Source organism: Triturus cristatus, chromosome 3_2 (genome assembly GCF_964204655.1).
Source record: "Triturus cristatus chromosome 3_2, aTriCri1.1, whole genome shotgun sequence".
NCBI lineage: Eukaryota > Metazoa > Chordata > Amphibia > Caudata > Salamandridae > Triturus > Triturus cristatus.
In genome coordinates this window covers 559,368,783-559,386,725 of record NC_140584.1, presented here as the reverse complement: position 1 = coordinate 559,386,725, position 17,943 = coordinate 559,368,783, and the positions used below count along the sequence as shown (strand labels likewise).

Genomic DNA, 17,943 nt, shown 5'->3' with positions numbered 1-17,943 from the left:
GATAGGAGGAGGCGCAACAAAGAGCAAGTGAAAAATAAAATTTACATAGTCCGGACACCCAAACAATAAATGGTAATGAATACAAGATAATCAAGTGAGGTATCCTTGAAAGGAGCGCCGAGAGTTCCTCTGTAAAAGTCGACTGCGTTTCGGCCTGTTGAGGTATTTAGGCCATCATCAGGACCAGGTTACTTATATTCATATGGCAGTGGCGAGGGGGGCGCACTGTCAAATTTCCGGTGCGGTATTGTCAAAAGTCCAGCCGGGGCAAGGTGCCAAACAAATGGTACCTGCGGAGGTACTGTTAGGAGGGACGCGATTGGAGGTCCCGGAAGGAAGTGGAAATCGCTCGCAGTCGCGATAACCAAGGGGCTGCTTGTAAGGTTACTTGAGAATGTCAGCTAGTAGCGTGGCGAGGTGCATCACAAGGCTGATTCCTGCTGGCCTTGTGATGCGCCTCGCCATGCTCCTAGCTGACATTCTCAAGTAACCTTACCAGCAGCCCCCTTTCGATTCTTTTCTTAGCAACTAATTCTGCTATGTGTAACTGACCTTTAATTAACACCCTTTGAGACATTGTTTTATGATATTGTTGATGATGAAGCGTGATGTGCTGTGCAATTAAGAAAAAAATACAATATATATTTTTTTTTAAGTTTGCAGAGTGGCGCACATGCCATTGTTGTATAGGAAAGGGCAGCATGTTGCAAGGCTTAAAAAAAATGATATAATATTGTAAAAAAGAGCCGTGCCTAAGAAAAAAAGAAGCGTGTTCACCATTGTTAAAGATAAAGTGCAAACGTATAAAGTCTGTACATTCTACATGTGTTAGCTCTAAGTAAGAGGCGGCAAAGGAAATTGCATATCTGCTCGCACGCCGGTACTGAGAACAATAAGGAAAGCACATTGAAAATAAAACACATTATGGTGTTTTGGGAAAGTAGTTGAAAAAACAGCAATAATAATTTGTACAGCGGTAAGCAACATTGTTATTTTGTGCACATGTTATGAAATGTTCAGAGTACTTTCAAAAGCCTTGCACTGCCTGCTCACTATATACCATTGCCCGTCCGGTCTCCTGAACAAAAGCGAAAGCGCTAAATGCTTTTGGCGATTTAAAATGAGCGGCACAGGCGCGCTGCCTTTTGTAGCCCAGTGCCTCGGTAAAGAAAAGCCCTACGGTGTCTCAGCTACAGCTGGCCGCACGGGAAGCGCAACATAGTGGGGGCAAACCATGCCTTTAAGGCCATCAGGGGAGTGGTTTTCTTGTGCAGGAAGGCCCACGAATAAAAGGTAGCAGAGGAAAATAAAAGGGCTCGCCATTATTGTGGATGATAAAGTGCGGCGTGCCACACTTGTAAAAAACAAAAAACAAAAAAAAACCAATGCTTTAAAAAAGTTTGGCAAGCCATGGATAATAAAAGAAATGCACGTGGCTGTAATTGTTGAACATGAAGGGGGCGTGTTGCAGTGCTTAACAAAAAATATTAAAAAGTTTGTCGAGCCACGCCTATGGAAAAACAAGCATTTACAATGCAATAGGACTCGCATGTACGCGAGACCTATTGCATTGCAAGCGGGGGGCAGGCGGGCAAGAAGGCACGAACAATAGGAGTGCGTCCAGGGGGGCGAGAAGGCACAGACTGCGGGGGGGGGGGGGAAGAAGACACGGGCAGTAAGAGAACCTCATTAAAGAAAATAGTGCTTACAATTTAAGTAACACATACCGTGCAACACTCGAAGTAAAGGGGCCAGTAGCCATGGAAGGATACAAAATAGACAATGCCCGATCAATATGCAAAAGCCTCCCTTTTAATCACAGAATAATATGCCTCTGCACCTTTGATGGCACCTAAACCCATCTGTCTGGCATCCATCATGTTGATAGTTTCATCATGTGTCAGGGGCCAGTAGCCATGGAAGGATACAAATGACGACATGGACGTCATTAGAAGGGACTAATAAGCCTATAAACCAATCGGAAGGCAGCATTTAGGAAGGACAAAGATAAACCAATGAAAAAGATGGGTGGGGAAGTGGGTGGGGCTTCCCTCACATGGTAAACTACCACAGATCAACCCCAGAGCAGCGCTTGCACGGTGGCACAGGGCTCAACCCAACAAAGCCTCGGTAACCAGTTTACCAAGGTATGTAAATATGCAAATGGTCTTTAAAGACCTGTGAAAACCTCGAGTGCCAGAGATAAGACTTCAGACACTGCCCAGCCGAGCCAACAGCAGCTCGAGCTGCAGCAGCCGAGGCTGAGACACACGATAAGGGAAGGGGGCGAGGGGCTGAAGACCTTTTAGCCCTATGGGCGTTGCGCACCTGGTGAGGATGAGCATTCTACCAGTGATGAAGGGGAAGTGTTTATGGTTAAGGAAGCTTCCACAGATGAAAGTTGTGATATTGTGTGTCGGATTGTGTCATACGATTTTGAGAGACCATTTTGCATTTTCATTGAGAGCATTAATGGAGTTGATGTGAAGGTTAAAGCTGACTCTGGATCACACAATGTTGAGTGAAAGAGTATGGTGTAACCTTTTTGGAGGGTTCAACTGTGTGATTCTAAAATTTTCCCTTTGGGTTACGGTGGAAATCGGATTGATGTTGTGGGTGAATTCAACGCCAGTCTCAAGTTTCAAACCAATGGCACGGACGGGGTTTTATATGTAGCTAGGGATGATTCATGTTTGTTAGGTTGGTATGACCAGAAGAACTTGGGTATTTTGCTTGACCCTAGCAATCCAGCTCAAGTGGTCTTAAGGAATAACTATTTGTCCCATTCTTCTGGTAACAGAACAAAATGTTTGGGAGACACAAAAGAGACTGGGAACACTGAAGGGTTTCACGCACAAGATCAAGTTGATGGCAGGGTCATGTTGTGTAGTTCAGAAGTTTAGAAGAGTTGCTTTAGCTTTACGGGCCGAATTAAAGGAAGAAATAAATAAACTTTGTGAACAAGGTGTCATCGAACCTGTTGAATGCTCAGATTGGTTGCCCCCATCGTTTTGGCACGCAAAACTTGTGGGTCTGTCCGCATGTGTGTGGATTTGTGCGATTTTTGTTTTTTTACTTTCTTTTTTATTAAACATATTCATCGACAATCAGTATACACTAAGGAGGAACCAGATCTACATTTTGGTTACAGGTACATAGTCAATCAGTACAGAGCAACGGTACAGTATAAGGACAGTTTTTATGGCGAGGGAGCATCATCAAGAACGGTGCTGTGCGGGGGGGGTTACAGATGTTTCCCCGGTAGAGGTTCCATGAGTTCCAAATCTGGGACCATTTTTTGGGGCAGCCTCGTGCTACATATACCATCTTTTCCCTTTTGAAAACTAGAAACAATGGGATGACCTTTCACACAGTAGCAGCAGGAGACTGCCATTGGCTGAAACGGGAGCCAGTAGCCTATGGCAATGCTTCTGCACAGAACATGGACCAGATATTGTTAACATGCGGGAAGCCAGGGTCCATTTACGCTATATTAACGTAACACCTGGGTGAGGGTTGTGGAATACAAAAGAAAATCCTCCAACGATCATTCACACAGGCAGCATTCTGCTGCCGCTACCGACAGCAAACATTAGCAGTCAAAACTCAAGGGCCCAATTTCATGAGTTACAATCGGACGTCAACGAGGCAAATACACTCCTCCCACCCATGAATTTATGTTCAAAATATTTTTTTTAAAACCTCCCTCTGTCCTGCTTCTACATAGTGCATGTACGTTCTAGTGGTGTAATAGACAGGTCCTTCTCCCTACCTATTAAAACATGATGCACTGCAGCACTGTCGAGTCATCTCACTGCACCAAGCGGTCCCCTTGGAGTGTGGGCTGCTCCTGGCACTTGGGGAGAATTAATGATCCCATACATGAAAGTGAAGTCTACAGCTGTGTGTGTGTTAGGGGGGTGTAGTACACGGGATGGGGGGTGTTAACTTGTGCCCACTGTATTAAATGGGCAGGCAGTGAGGACTGTCACTATAGTAAAAGGTCAGCCCAGATTACTCCTAGGATGTGCGGTAATTAGCACCCGGCATCAAAGTGATGTAGAGGGAGTCGAAAATGGTGCTCGCGACCTTAATACAGCGTTAGTTCACACTGATGACCCCAGGGCGTGCTCACAAAGCAATCAGTTACTGTGGTAAACAGACAGGGACCACCGGGGGAAGGCGCATCCGCTTACCCCTTCCAGGCACTCTGCGTTCATAGGAACGCCCAGCACGCCAACTCAAGTGTCATTCAAAAGAAAGAAAAAAATGCTACATTTCACAAACACAGGGGTAGGTAGCGCTATATAGATGGTACAATAGTATGAACGGGACATTAGTAGCCTGCCACATGCCGCCTGTGCCATCTTTTTTCCGACGACCACAGCATTATATGACACAAGCACTTCCCTACAACAGAAAACTGAACATGTGATTTGTGGAGGGGAGGCGCTCGTAGAGGAGAAAGACTCCCTCAAAGATCCATCACATAATAATGCTGTGCTATAAGACAAAGGCTGTACCCAAGAAGAATGCACACGGCGAAAGTTGCAAGATGGTTGTTATATTGCGGAAAGGTAGCCGCTTGTTTATTTTTGCATCGGGCTTTCACTTTAAGTGAAAGCGTGATGCAAAAATAAACACGGGGCTGAGTGAAACAGATGTCTTCACACTTAAACGCCCCCTAGAGATAAGAAAATCCTTCACGACAGCCGTGAAGCTTATGACCCAGTCCGGATGGGCCGACCAAAAGGGAGTCAGGGCGGTAACTCAGAAGCATCCTTTTCAATGGGAAGCCAGCGTTTAGCATAAATGCTGACGCGACCCAATGAAAATGATGGGCGGGGCTTCAAGTCCCCTTCTGAAATCTCCTGATCACATTAGCTCTCGCAGAGCGAGCAGCACATTCGCGCTGCAACGCTAGGCGAGACCCAAAAAGGATAGAGGACGGTTTTATTAAAGTGTCTATACCATTATTTGACAAGGGAGTGGGCACTGGACACACTTGTCCTCGGGCAACACACACAAAAGATATACACATGCAAACCGTATGGAAGGCTTCAGGGTGAAGTCTCATGTATTGCCTCATTGGAAGCATAAGATCTGATTGTGCCCTTCGCTTATAATCAAAGGGTGAATCGGAGAAACCGATCCTACCCACTCTTGAAACTCTTAGAATTGTTATGTAAGCCAAAAACACACTCTTAGAAACACCTATATGAGCTACTATTGCTTGTTGTTGAGTAATTATTAATTCAATCTTTTTGACCTGGTGCACAAGCTTTGTTATTTGCTGCTCCCTATAACAAGTTATTATCTTTTGCCTAGCATTCCATTAACTATTCTATATCATGTAATTCATTAATTTAATTTGTTCAAGAACCCCACTGAAGTTCGGAAATCATAATAAACATGATTAAAAAGAGAACAAGAAAAAAAGATTACTACTATAGTCAAACAAATAAGGCATTTTAAAAGCATGATAATCAGATGAGGTAGTTGGAATCATAACAAAGGTCTAAGCTCATTTTCCAGTTTTCAAATTGTTGCGAAGACATATATATGTAAGAAACTGTATGCAAGCTGTGCAACGCATAGGACAAGCAAGAAACCGGTTTCTTTCGATGAATTCCTTTGTAGCACATCTTATCCGTTTATGCGCACTATGCTACAAATGCTACTTGTCTGTGGTTTTTAAAAAACACATACCTTACGCACACAGTTGATGCACATCCTTAGCTCAGTCAACAGAAAGTGCCCTAACTTTTTATGAACCTCTTAAATGTTGTCCTGTATGCACGATGTAGAAATTGGTGCAGTTTTAATATTTGTTAAGCATTTGATTAGGACGTAAACCCGCTTAAACTTTTTGAATTCAGGCTGCGGCTATAGATCAGGCCATGTACACGAGGTTTCAGGTTCGAATCCGGCTGATGCTTAACTCAAACTTTCGACCTCATAGAAATCAGTTGTTTTCCTAACAGGTCTCTTTCTGGAAAGGTGAAAATATGCATACATCTACACCCATAACAGTACTCCCAGGCACCAGTCACAGCTTTCCAGTCGTCCCATTAGGAATGTCATACAACAAACAATGTCCTCAAGTTGGGATGTCTCCATATTTTTTATTTTTCTTCACCACAGGAAAACCATCACCCTTCCTTGCAAAACGGTTTCCCTAAATTGCCCCGAGGTTTGGGGTTATTGCATTCCAACTCCCGTGCTGGCAGAGGAGCTATGCCAATCCTTTGCTTGAGTAAATCTGACCATTTCCAGGGAGGAAAAAGATATGAGAGGAGTTTATGAATGGCAATAATCTTTCAATTTTGTGGCCGTTCACAAACTCTCAAGGCAAATCAAGCCTTAATCTACACACTCCCCACTCTTGCATGTGGTTTAATATTGCAGAAATGTACACGTTTTGGCGCACAATTACACAATAGGAAATTCAATTATGCCTGCTCCATATTCTTTATGGTTGCTGGACATGTGTAAATGGAGCTATTTATGCCATTAGCAGAAGTTCAGAGCATTACATGGATTTGTGAATCGGGCCTAGTATGTTTGGCAAGGAGTCAGTGATGGTTGTTGGGGAAGTGTAGATATTTCACAACATGAGGGTTTTGGTTTTCTTTGGAAGAGTCATGATTACAAGCAGAGGGCTGAAAAGCTAGTCAGACGAGTAAGTGGCTCCGGGGCTTGGCTGGGCGAGAAGAGTGTGAAGGGGAAATATGCAACTGTGACGGTTTTTGAAAGGCGATGAAACTGAGGCAGAATCTGTCATATGTCAGACCAAACCAACTTTCAAGGAAAACAGCTAATGTATAAGCTGTTTCTGCTCAAGGTGAGATGACGAACCCCGTTGAAATAGGTAAGGGATCGTCTTGTTTAGCTTTATACTAGCGGTGCTGGTTATTTCATAAATGTATCCGAGTTGTAATCATAGGCAGTTCTGAGAAAGCGGCCTTTTGAAATTCAACGAGTGAACAATAGTATGTAGAGCACAAAATAGAAAACGAACACACCGTAGATTGGTTTTTGGTGCAATATCTCACGCTCCTTAAATGAGAGAAAATGTGTACCTTATTTGCCATGGCAACAATTCAATTAAGAGACGGGTATGTAAAGCATTGAAAAACAGCAATACATTAAACAAGCAAGACAAAACACACAATAAAAATCCCAAACCAATTTATAAAACTAGGAAATATTTTTTTCTTTAAAATGACAAACTTCCAATATACGGAACCAGAGGTATACATTTTTAAAGATTAAACTCTTTCTAGTGGTTAAAAACATATAGCGCCAACTTGGGACATCAGGTCACGCTTGACCAGGAAAAAGTCAAAGTTTGAGGTCGACCGTCATGGTGCCATGGTCGCATACAATCAGCGGAAGGCGCCAGTCAAAATCTCACCATCCACTTAGAAACTTTTCTGGAGGATTTTCTCCCGACGGCGAGCAAGGCACTTTTGTCAGGCAGGATTTGCAGCCAGCTTGACTCTAGACATCAGATCAGTCCATTTATGGAGCTTTTTCTAAAAGTTGCTCCAAGCTGTCCAAACTTCTGGAACTTCTTCCTGTAGTTCCTCTTGATGGTTCAAAGTGTTCAAAACACAAATCCAAGTGTCTGGAAACTCTGAGATGGTCCTTGGAAGTTTGGGACTACAATTCCCACAACGCAGCTGGCCAAATCCTTAAAAGTCCACTAGAAACACTCCAGGCTGGGGACTTCTTGAGAGAGATGGTGCTGGGAAGCTCTGTTAACCTGTTGGTTTCAGGAAGTCCACTCCTTAATCCGTTTTGAAGCAAGGCAAAGTCCTCAGTGCTGCAGTTCCAAGAATGCTGCAGGAGCAGTCTTTCAGATTAAAATTCTTTGGGGTTCAGACCTTGGTTCCAGGGGGGGCAGTCCATCTCCTTGTAGTTTCAGGGAACAAATTTGAGTTGCTATGCATTTCTCACATATTTATTTAATGAGTTGGGGCAACAAGCAGGAGGGCACCCTTGTCCAATGAGAAGCAGGGTTCCACCCAAAAGCATGACCGCTTTCTCCAAATTGTGGAATATTCTTGTGCCACAAAGCACTACACTTTTAAATTCGAGATGGAGAATTCCTCTCCTGGGAGTAAGACCTGGCTAAACCAATCTACTGGCGTGGCTCATTTCCATTAACACTCCCCCCCTCCAGACGGTCTGCAAGTGGTACAGGAAGAGGGGGAAGGTCTGGCATTCCATACTGCCCTGCTCTCTTTGAAGCCTAGTTTGATTTGCCCGGGCCTGTTCTCTGCAGCTGCAGAGCTCCCCCCATAAGATAACCTCCGTCACTGTGCAGGCCACTTATAACCTCATCTAAGCAGTTTAGCTAAGTCTACAACTTATTTTCTGTATTAGTTATGATAAATTCAACAGTGGCAGTTTGTTGGATTTTTCATTACCAATCTTTTAAGTCCTTGAGTTATATTTATAGCTCCTTCCTAGCAATATATATACTTAAATAAAATATTCCAATGTTAGCCTATGGGGTTAAGTCTCTACAGTGGGGAAAAACAAAATTGGCAGTTTATTACTGCACCTCGAAAAGTGTGACTCTCTAGAGCTATTGCCACCACTGAGGGTTTGTAGTTTTACAGTGCAAGGTTGACACAGTAGAGCGGTCTACTGGCTTCCCTGTGTAAATTAAGTCCAGAGTCTTGGGACAGAAGTGATCCAGTTTGTATTTACTATGTTTTGAATGTTTGGGAGGTTTGTGATAATAACCTATGCAATGTGTTTTGGTGGTCATCCAATCATGCACAAGTCAAATATTTTGAGAACACTGCATATCCACCGGTCATTAGAGTTCCGCAGAAATATTCACAAACATCTACTTATGTAAACTGATGGTTGCAGGATGGATGCTGCCTGCAGAAGACAACCACAGTGCCCATTGCCACCTCCCTTGTCGATGTTGGATTCCAGTTATGTCTGGTGGGAACACAAAAGATTTTCTGCCAGAGCAGCCATTGGGAAGATGCTCAAGGTTATCTGCATGAAGCATGAGCACATCCAGTAGGTAGGCATACTTTCATAAAGCCATTAAACACACTGTTCTATCCCCCAGGACACAACACCTTCTTTTGACGATTACTACACAGTCTGTTATATACCATTGCTTTTACACTGTCTTATGCTGTTGTATGAGTTAGCTAACACCAAGGCTGTGAACAGTTCAGCTCTATTTACTTCTGAAACTTCCATAAAAATCAATGAAACACCAATAAGACAACAGACAGGCAAAACCAACATGTGTATATATTCAATGGGTATTTCAAAGTGTATTTACATTTGGCTAGAAGACACATATTTAAACTGACAGGAAGTTCAAGATTGCAAATATAACATTTCTGCTGTCTCCAAGCCTTCCAAGTATGATTTTCAATACTAAATTGGAGAGCCACACTCAAAACTCTGTACATAACTGGAGGGCCTTCAACCTAGACCACGGCCCTTAAACTAGTAAGGGTTTTAGGCAATAGGATATTAGATTTCTTAAAAGCATGCACAGAAATAGAAAATATGACTCCCCTCCACACCAAAATTACAGTTGCATATCACCAATTGAGTGTTGCACCATTTAAAAATGAAACTTTTGAAAGGGAAGGTCCAAAGTCTAAACCGGACATGAATTAATTGCGAGACAGGCTTCTAACCTACAGAAACAAATATCAACCCTTTCCAGAAGCAGTCTAAAGCCAGTATTAAGTCCTATCTAGGTATTTGTTCTCATTCCCACACTATATTTGGTAGTCACATGATCCCGTAAACTAGAGAACCAAGGCTGTTGGACTGGTGTTTTCCAGGCTCAAATTCTCTAGTAAACTATAATGAAAAAGTATTGAAAAGGCTTTGGACAATGTGCAGATCCAGAACAAAATGTTACTTAATATTAGCGAGACGGGTCATTTAATTTACTTCATTTACAGGTCTCGGTTGAATTATAGGGGGTCGACTTTAGTAAACTACACATACTCCTTGGAAAGGTATTTTGAGTAGCTCACATTGGAATAACCCACTGCTCGGCTCCATGCACATTGCTGATTTCTATCTTAACATGGAATGTCTTTAAATGCATGGATATTGGGGCTGCCCCAGATTTAAAATAGGCCAATAAAAAATAAACTGTGATTAGTAGGGATTATATTGTTGAAATATAATTCCAAATAGTTTGATTCTTCTGCTTATTTTAATATTATAACACTAAGGCAAACGTTCCCTTTTATAGGTTGCAGCCTTCCTTTTAGCAGGATCACAATTTCTCAGCATTGATTTGGAGATTTTTTGGATACAGAACTATCCAAAAGCCCATAGCAATTTCTGACTGGCCAGTTTGGTTCTTACAGCGACAACCGTGTCTACAGCATATAATAAGTATCGGCATTAGAGCACCATTTAGATTGCTGCTGTGGTTTACATGCAGTGAGGAAAGTAATGCTTGCATTAATCTCAGCCACTAGTGATCTCTTGGGCCACATTCAAGTCCATCATGCTTTGCCGATTAGGGCACTCTGGACAGGCAAATCCGACCTGGTCCAGCTCAAACTGCCAGACAAGATCTCCTCCAGGGAGAAACACAAGCAACCCCAGATTGGCTTTGGTCTACTTGGGTCTTGTCAGTGAGGTGTAGTTTAACTCCTATGTCACAGACCCATGTCTGGGCATAGCTGTTGCACACAGCCACATCCTGATTGATTAAAATGTTAAATAAAAGAGCACAACCTTGCTGGACCCCTTTGTTGACCTCAGTATAAAATGTGCCTGATCGTAAACATTATACATGATTAAGTAATAACAAAGTAACTCCATTATGGTGTGACGCTTACAAATAACTCCATTTTGTAGTGTATTATTGATCATGGGCAAATAATGATCACAATCATTATTTTCTTAACAAATATTGATTCACCTCACCATCTTTTTCATGACTGCATTGTTGTGATATTTTTATTTTTGTTGCAGGATTGCGAGGACGTTATCAATCATTTAGTGACCAGAACAATATATAGAGTGTATAGCCAGGGACCCTGGCTCTACTATTAAGCGGTTTGATATTATTGGTAACTATTTACTAGGTGTTGTGTTTGCACTTTCTAGCATTTAACTTACTGTTTGTACTCTAAATCATTGAGCATACTTAAAACTCTGCCCATGCTTCGGTTAGGCGTGGACTATAATCCTTGACATACTTTAGAATGCTTATTGGTCCCTGGAAAGACGCTGGATAAATCAAAAATACGTTTTCTGCAAGTCCACCTCAAATCTTCACTGACAACAAAATATATAGACTTCAAGTTGTTGGTGACATATGTATAACAAACATCTCCCAGAACGGCAAGAAGCTTCACAATAATTGAGCAAATGCATTTTCTGATTTGTAAAATTCAATTACAAAATTAACCACGCACGGACAAGCCAAAAAGCGTAGCTTGCATTTTAAGTCTCCAAAATATTTTTTAAAACCTACTCCAGTAAAAAGCAAAACAAAAAACTATTGGTTTCTGTAGACGAGGCTAAGATGTTAATGTGGGGTAGTAGTTGAATGGACATTTGAAATTTATACAGTTTCCCAGGCTTTTCAATTGCAGCACTACAGCGGGATAAGGACAATGCACCAAACTCCATATAGCATGATGTGAACGAGAGGCATCATCCTCTTGCAGGAGTAAAATTCCATTATATGTGTGTGTGTATATATATATATATATATATATATATATATATATATATATATATATACATACATACACACACACATACACATACATACGTTTACATATGCAAAAACAGTTGGACAGAATGCAGAATAATGTCATACATTCACCCCAGTACAGAGATCTGGGCCTAAATCCATCGTTTTTTTGCTCACCATGCCATTCCAGTTTGAACCCAGCCATATGCAAATCAGTCTTGACCCTGGGCCTCATGGGAACAGTCCAGCCCGAACTGCCAAGCCAGGTCCTCCCTGGACTGGAAACAAGCATCCTAGGACCGGTTTCGGGGTTTCACCCCTCTTCAGTCAGGATAGCTTGAATCCAGTGGCATGGAGAGCACGGGACTCACGTCTGAGCATACCCGACCCACTCGGGGTGACAAATGCAAAAACAACAGTTGATGGACAGAATGCAGAACAATGTCTTACATTCACCCCAGTACAGAGATCTGGGCCTAAATCCATCGTTTTTTTGCTCACCATGCCATTACAGTTTTACATACACATATATATCTCAAAGCAATGGTAACAATGGGTATAGAACATGACAAAATATGTAGAAGGCCGATTGCATGAGTCTGAATTAGTGAACTGGCCTCCATATTGAAAACCAATATGCCATCAAAGGAGTGTCGGGGTCGTTTTTGTTTCTTCTTCTTTTTTTTTTTTTTTTAAACAAGTCTTTTCAATAACCCAAACTGCATTTTATGCTCAAGCACAGTCACATCCCATCCCATTTTTCCTACAGTACAAGCGTTGCGTTTTAGTAAACGATAAAAAAAAAATCTTACTTACCGATCTGCCCAAACTTTACTTTGAATGGAACATCCAATTCACTCTAAGAAATATAAAAATGTGATCTATTAGAAACATCTACACTAAAAGGACATTCAATTCAACAAGTTATCACAAGGCTCCAGAACTTTTAACATTCACCGGCTATAAATATTGCTATTATAGGTTTATTTTTTAACTCATTGAGAACAAACAATATCAGTTCAAGAGATATACAAAATAATCAGACGGTACATTTGAATACGATTGACTGGATAGTTACATGTAGATGTAAAGTTGACAGTTGAGATGAGGGCTACTTATGGAAATAGGTCTACCAGAGCACACATTGATCTTACACATACTGCAAAGCTTCTGAAAGAAAACGGAGAAGTAGTTAGGATTCAGCTTGCTCTGAAGGCTCCAGTTTATGGTAGAGGGTCTTCAAAATGGTCTTAACAGCAGCCAGGCTGTATACAATGATGAAAAGTGAGATGTCAAAGGGATGCCTGGGTTGTAGCGTTGATCACTACCAGACTACAGTAATAGACTGGTATGAAGACTTTCAAAGTACAATTCCTCACACCTTAGACAGCCTGTAAAGTATATACGACTGAGACTTAATTTCTGATAGCGTCAGTGCTAAAATGTGCTTCAAATCCACAAACTAGCAACACTATGCAGGCCCTGGTGACAGCCTTAATTTAGTCTGCAGATATAGTGAGGCCCCCGCAGACCATTTTTTGGGCCTCCCTCATCATGGAAGTGCTGAACAACTGTCCACTCACCCATGCACTGGTAGAGTGGTTATTGCAGCTGATGGCTGTCTCAGCATCCCACAGGCATGCCATTAATGCATTCCAGAACAGTGAACTCTTGCTAAGCAGCATTGGGACAGCCGTCGAGTATTTATTGGCACTGCTTGCATCAGTGTTATACTGGATAAGGGTAAAACAACTGTGTGAATGATCTTCTGACTCTTCTGGGATTAACTCAAGCTCTCATTTTAAATATAAGCCCGTCAATTACATTGGGTGGATGCCAGGCTCTTCATGATATTAGGAGGCCACATTCATCAAGTTTCATAGGAGAACAATCTTTGTACACGGAGTTGGTCAATTAATTTCGTTAAATGGCCAAAGAGTATGGCTGAGAAGCTGACAGGAGGACTGGATGCAACGGCCGAAATGGAATTCGATTCCCGGCCCTTGGGAATGTTCAGGGAGCTAACAAATTGTTGGGGAGGGGATGGTTTGAGTTCCAGCTGGTAAGACTTACTCCGACGCTTAGCAAAGATGGAGAACATGTACATGGTGGGGGTTCCTACAGCAGGAGTTCTGCTCCATGGCCTTGGTCAAGATCAAAGGACAGAACAGGGGAACCATAACTAATAATTAAAGGAAACAAAGACAGAGCAGTCACATTACAAATGAATATATACTTTTTTTATTTATAACCCTATTTAGTGTCAAGATGAGAAAACCGGTCCTAGGATGCTTGTTTCCGGTCCAGGGAGGACCTGGCTTGGCAGTTCGGGCTGGACTGTTCGCATGAGGCAAAGGGTCAAGGCTGATTGGCATTCCGACCATCAATTGTGTGTCTTTTGCTTTCTCGCCCTAAGTGCGCCAGGTATGCCCAGACGTGGGTCCTGGGCTCACTGTGCCACTGGAATCAAGCTATTCTGGCTGATGAGGGCTGAAAGCCCGAAACCGGTCCTAGGATGCTTGTTTCCGGTCCAGGGAGGACTTGGCTTGGCAGTTCGGCTGGACAAATCCCATGAGGCACAGGGTCAAGGCTGATTTGCATATGGCCATGTCTAAACTGGGGTGGCATGGCGAGCAAAAGACTGATGGATTTAACCCAGATCTCTTGACTGGGGGGTGAATTTTTTGATTTATTCAGCCTTCCGTCCGTCAATTGTGTCTTTTGCTTTCCACCCCTAACAAATATACTACATGCATACAAACTATGGCTTTGTTGTTTAAAATATAAAAATGCTTTAGTTCTTGTGCAAGAGGTTGTGGCGTAATGGCCAGAGCTGCTAATTTGGGAACTGAGGAAGCAGGTTTGAGTCTCAGCGTTGGCTCAATATCCTGCGTTTCTGGGCAAATCACTTAATCGTCCGTGCCTACCAAAAAATAAATTATGTCCTTGTTGGTGCTCATGTGAAGCACTTCAGGCTTAGCAATACAGAACTGCAAAAAAATAAAAGTTACATCAAACAGTGAACTGCTGCAGAGTTAAGATATTTTTTTCCAGTCAGAGTGTGAGGTTGAAAATGGAGCGCCTGATAGGGACCCACCTGCTTTTACGAACTGCTGGTACTGAGCACTGGCAGGACCCGGCCCACTTAAAGCCCTGCCATTATGGCATTAATCAGGGATCGAGGGTGAGGAAATAAACAATGTGCTGATCCTGCAACAAACTAACACTTTTATGATTAGGGTTGCCAGCTTATAATTTTGATGACCCAGACGGGACCAAAATAAGCAGTCACCTAAAGCAGTATTTACAGCACTTATCTTTGCATACTTCTAACAGCAAATATAAATATAAAGCACTTTTAATTGTGTTCTAGGGCTGCCTGAATGACCCATTACTAATAATTAAAGGGAACAAAGACAGAAGTCACATTACAAATTAATATATACTTTTTTTTATTTATAATCCTATTTAGTGTCAAGACGAGGTTTTTGCAGGCTCTTTAAACAACACATAGCTGGCATTTGTCTTTTGGCAACCCTACTTTACATTCTGTTTCATGAAATGCATTCTCACACTACGGCAGTAAATGTAGAATACAATGTAAGGAATAGGCAGAGTGGGGGCCCAGGGAGTACTGGAACCAGAAAAAAAACACTAAGCCTTTGTAACCAGTTTACAAAGGTATGTAAATGGTCTTAAAAGACCTGTGAAAAACATGGGTGTGCCGGAGAGAAGACTGCAGACACAGCCCAAGCGAGCTCTCAGCTGCAGCAGCCTGGGCTGAGACACACAACAGGGGGTGGGGGGGGGGCTGAAGCCCATTCAGCTCAATGGGCGTGGGTCATCTGGCGATGCCATTAGTGGGACGAGGTACACACAGTATGGGATTGGGCGGGTGAAATGTCCAGAGCATTGACCGTAGCAGCCGGCGAGATCGGGGCCTGTCGCCTTCAGCAGTCACTCTGCCATAACTGCGCTCCTGGGGCCTGTGTGAGTAAATAGTGCCCTACGGGTGGGCGTGCACACAAACCGCTTGTTCACGTTTCTTGCCCTGAACTGTGCCATCAGGGTAGTAATGGGCGTGGCAGCACTGGATGGGGGAAAGAGAAACTTTCCCCCAAATATTTCAGGAATCTTATTTACTATTCTAACTTCAGTTCTGAGATATTTTGGGTTAAGTTACAAACTCCAAGTACTTTTAGGAGGGGTTGAAAAACGACACTTTTTTTTTTTAAATGGCAGAGAACTCAGGGAGGCAGCTTTCTGCAAGTACACGACAAAATAGTGGTAAATTATTTCAAATTGCTGTGGAACAGAGTGAGGCCTTAACCCATTCCTATAAAAGAAGAACAGTGGAGTAGACTTATTTCTGAGTTATATGCAGCAAATGACAGGGAGGCTCCACATATTCAAGAGGCTTCTCTTGCTTATAGCCCTTCCTCAGCTGTGCAGATCCACGACCTCATCAGATGTGTATGGGTAAAGTCCTGATCTCTATCATAAAAGGTTGAACTTTGGGAAAACTTTTTGGCTCCTATTTACCCTGTCCCTCTTCTGCTGTAGTTCTCCCATCTTGGTTTGGCAGTGTTATAGTCACATTACATAACAAGCATTTGCAATGCAATAGGTCTCGCATTTACAAGAGTTTGAGCTATTGGCAATGTAAATGACAATGCCTTTTATTTATGTGTCATTTTTAAAACAGATAAAAGGCATTGTCATTTAAAATCCCAAAAGCTTAAACTCTTGCAAATGCGAGACCTATTGCTATTTGAAAAAATAGCGCTCGAATGCTGTGATTAAAGCCTACTGAGCAACAACACTGGGGGTGTTGCCATGGGAGGTTACAAAATGAGACAAGACGGTACTAAGGAAGGACTACTAAGCCTATTAACCAATGAACAGCCACAGTTTCCACTGGAGGGCACTTGGTGATCAAATAACAGGTGGAGAACTTAATAAGGCTTTGCCTTTCTAATATCTTCTCGCCTCCCCACCTACTATCCTTTCCAATCCAACTAACAAACTTGCATGTCCACCGCTCAAATTAATTCCATATTTCCCTATACTACTTCACCACTAATCTTATTTGGGTTCTGGACTAGCATGCTACACCTAAAAAAAAGATTTTCTAATGCCTCATCAGGGGAGCCAAGCGCTATATAAATTGAAACCCCTCTATTCCTCCGCTACCCTTTTCAACCCAAATAACTGACTCACATGTCCACCCCTCAAATAAATTTCATATTTCCCTATACTAATTAATCACTAAGCATTTTTGGGTTCTGGAGTAGCGTAATGCTCGCTGAAAAGCGCTACAAAGCCACGTCAGGGGTAGTAAGCACTATATAAATGCAATTACAATTACCATATTTGTTTACAGGCCCATAACAGTGTGCCTACACAAGTACAGTCTGGTTCTGATGTGCTAAGAACCATACTTCATGCCATTGCCCAGAATCCCCCAAAGCCTTGAAGCAATCTGCTCACGTACTCAGATTTTACCTCGAACCACAAACAGAAACAACCCAGTTAGAAGTTATGGCTGTAATCCAACTTTTCTGCTGCAAAATCAGTTCTCAGAGGGAACGCTTGAATAAGTCAATAGTGAAGAGTCTCATTAGAATCAAACACTCTTTATTGACCATCTGTGTGAATCTCTTGTTATCTTTCGTCACCAGAATTGTTACTTTAAGAAACTATAGTATGTGGAATCTACCGCCTTAAAAAACATGTAACTGAATGCAGGGCTTTAAGTGGGTCACCGGGTCGGAGCACTGTCAGTTTTAAGGGGGCCTCAAAACAGGTCTCTATCGGGCTCAGTTTTGTGCCCTGGCACAGGCAATCCATTTTTTTTTCCAGACTGCAGTGACTTTAGGCACATCGATGTGCGCGTGCTTACACTGCTCTTCTCACTAGTGAAGAAGTTATGGCATGACGTCATGCCAGGTGAGCATTGTAGGAGAAGGGAAATCATTAAAAGAGAGTCATTTTCTCTCTGGATTCCCTTCTCTTTTTGAAACTCAGGAGCAGCAACATCATCGTGGTGTCACCAAGGCTTTAAGTGAAAGCTTTTTTATTATAATATACAACAAGCCATAGTTGCTGCTTATTTATCTTGTGCAACTAACAACCATTGACAAAGCCAATAGTCCTGCCTTGTTGTAGGTATGATATTACTTGTATCATATATCTGGATGCAATGACAGAAACAGCAA

General features: G+C 42.4%; 1 protein-coding gene across 1 annotated transcript in view; it reads right to left on the bottom strand.

The window, feature by feature from the left end:
• VPS13C (vacuolar protein sorting 13 homolog C) overlaps positions 1–17,943 on the bottom strand; it is a 2,873,871-nt gene that overhangs the window by 2,749,183 nt on the left and 106,745 nt on the right. Inside the window, exon 3 of the mRNA XM_085648297.1 lies at positions 12,542–12,584. Within this exon, the coding sequence (XP_085504423.1) occupies positions 12,542–12,584 (43 nt within the window). The remainder of the gene's footprint in view (positions 1–12,541; positions 12,585–17,943) is intronic.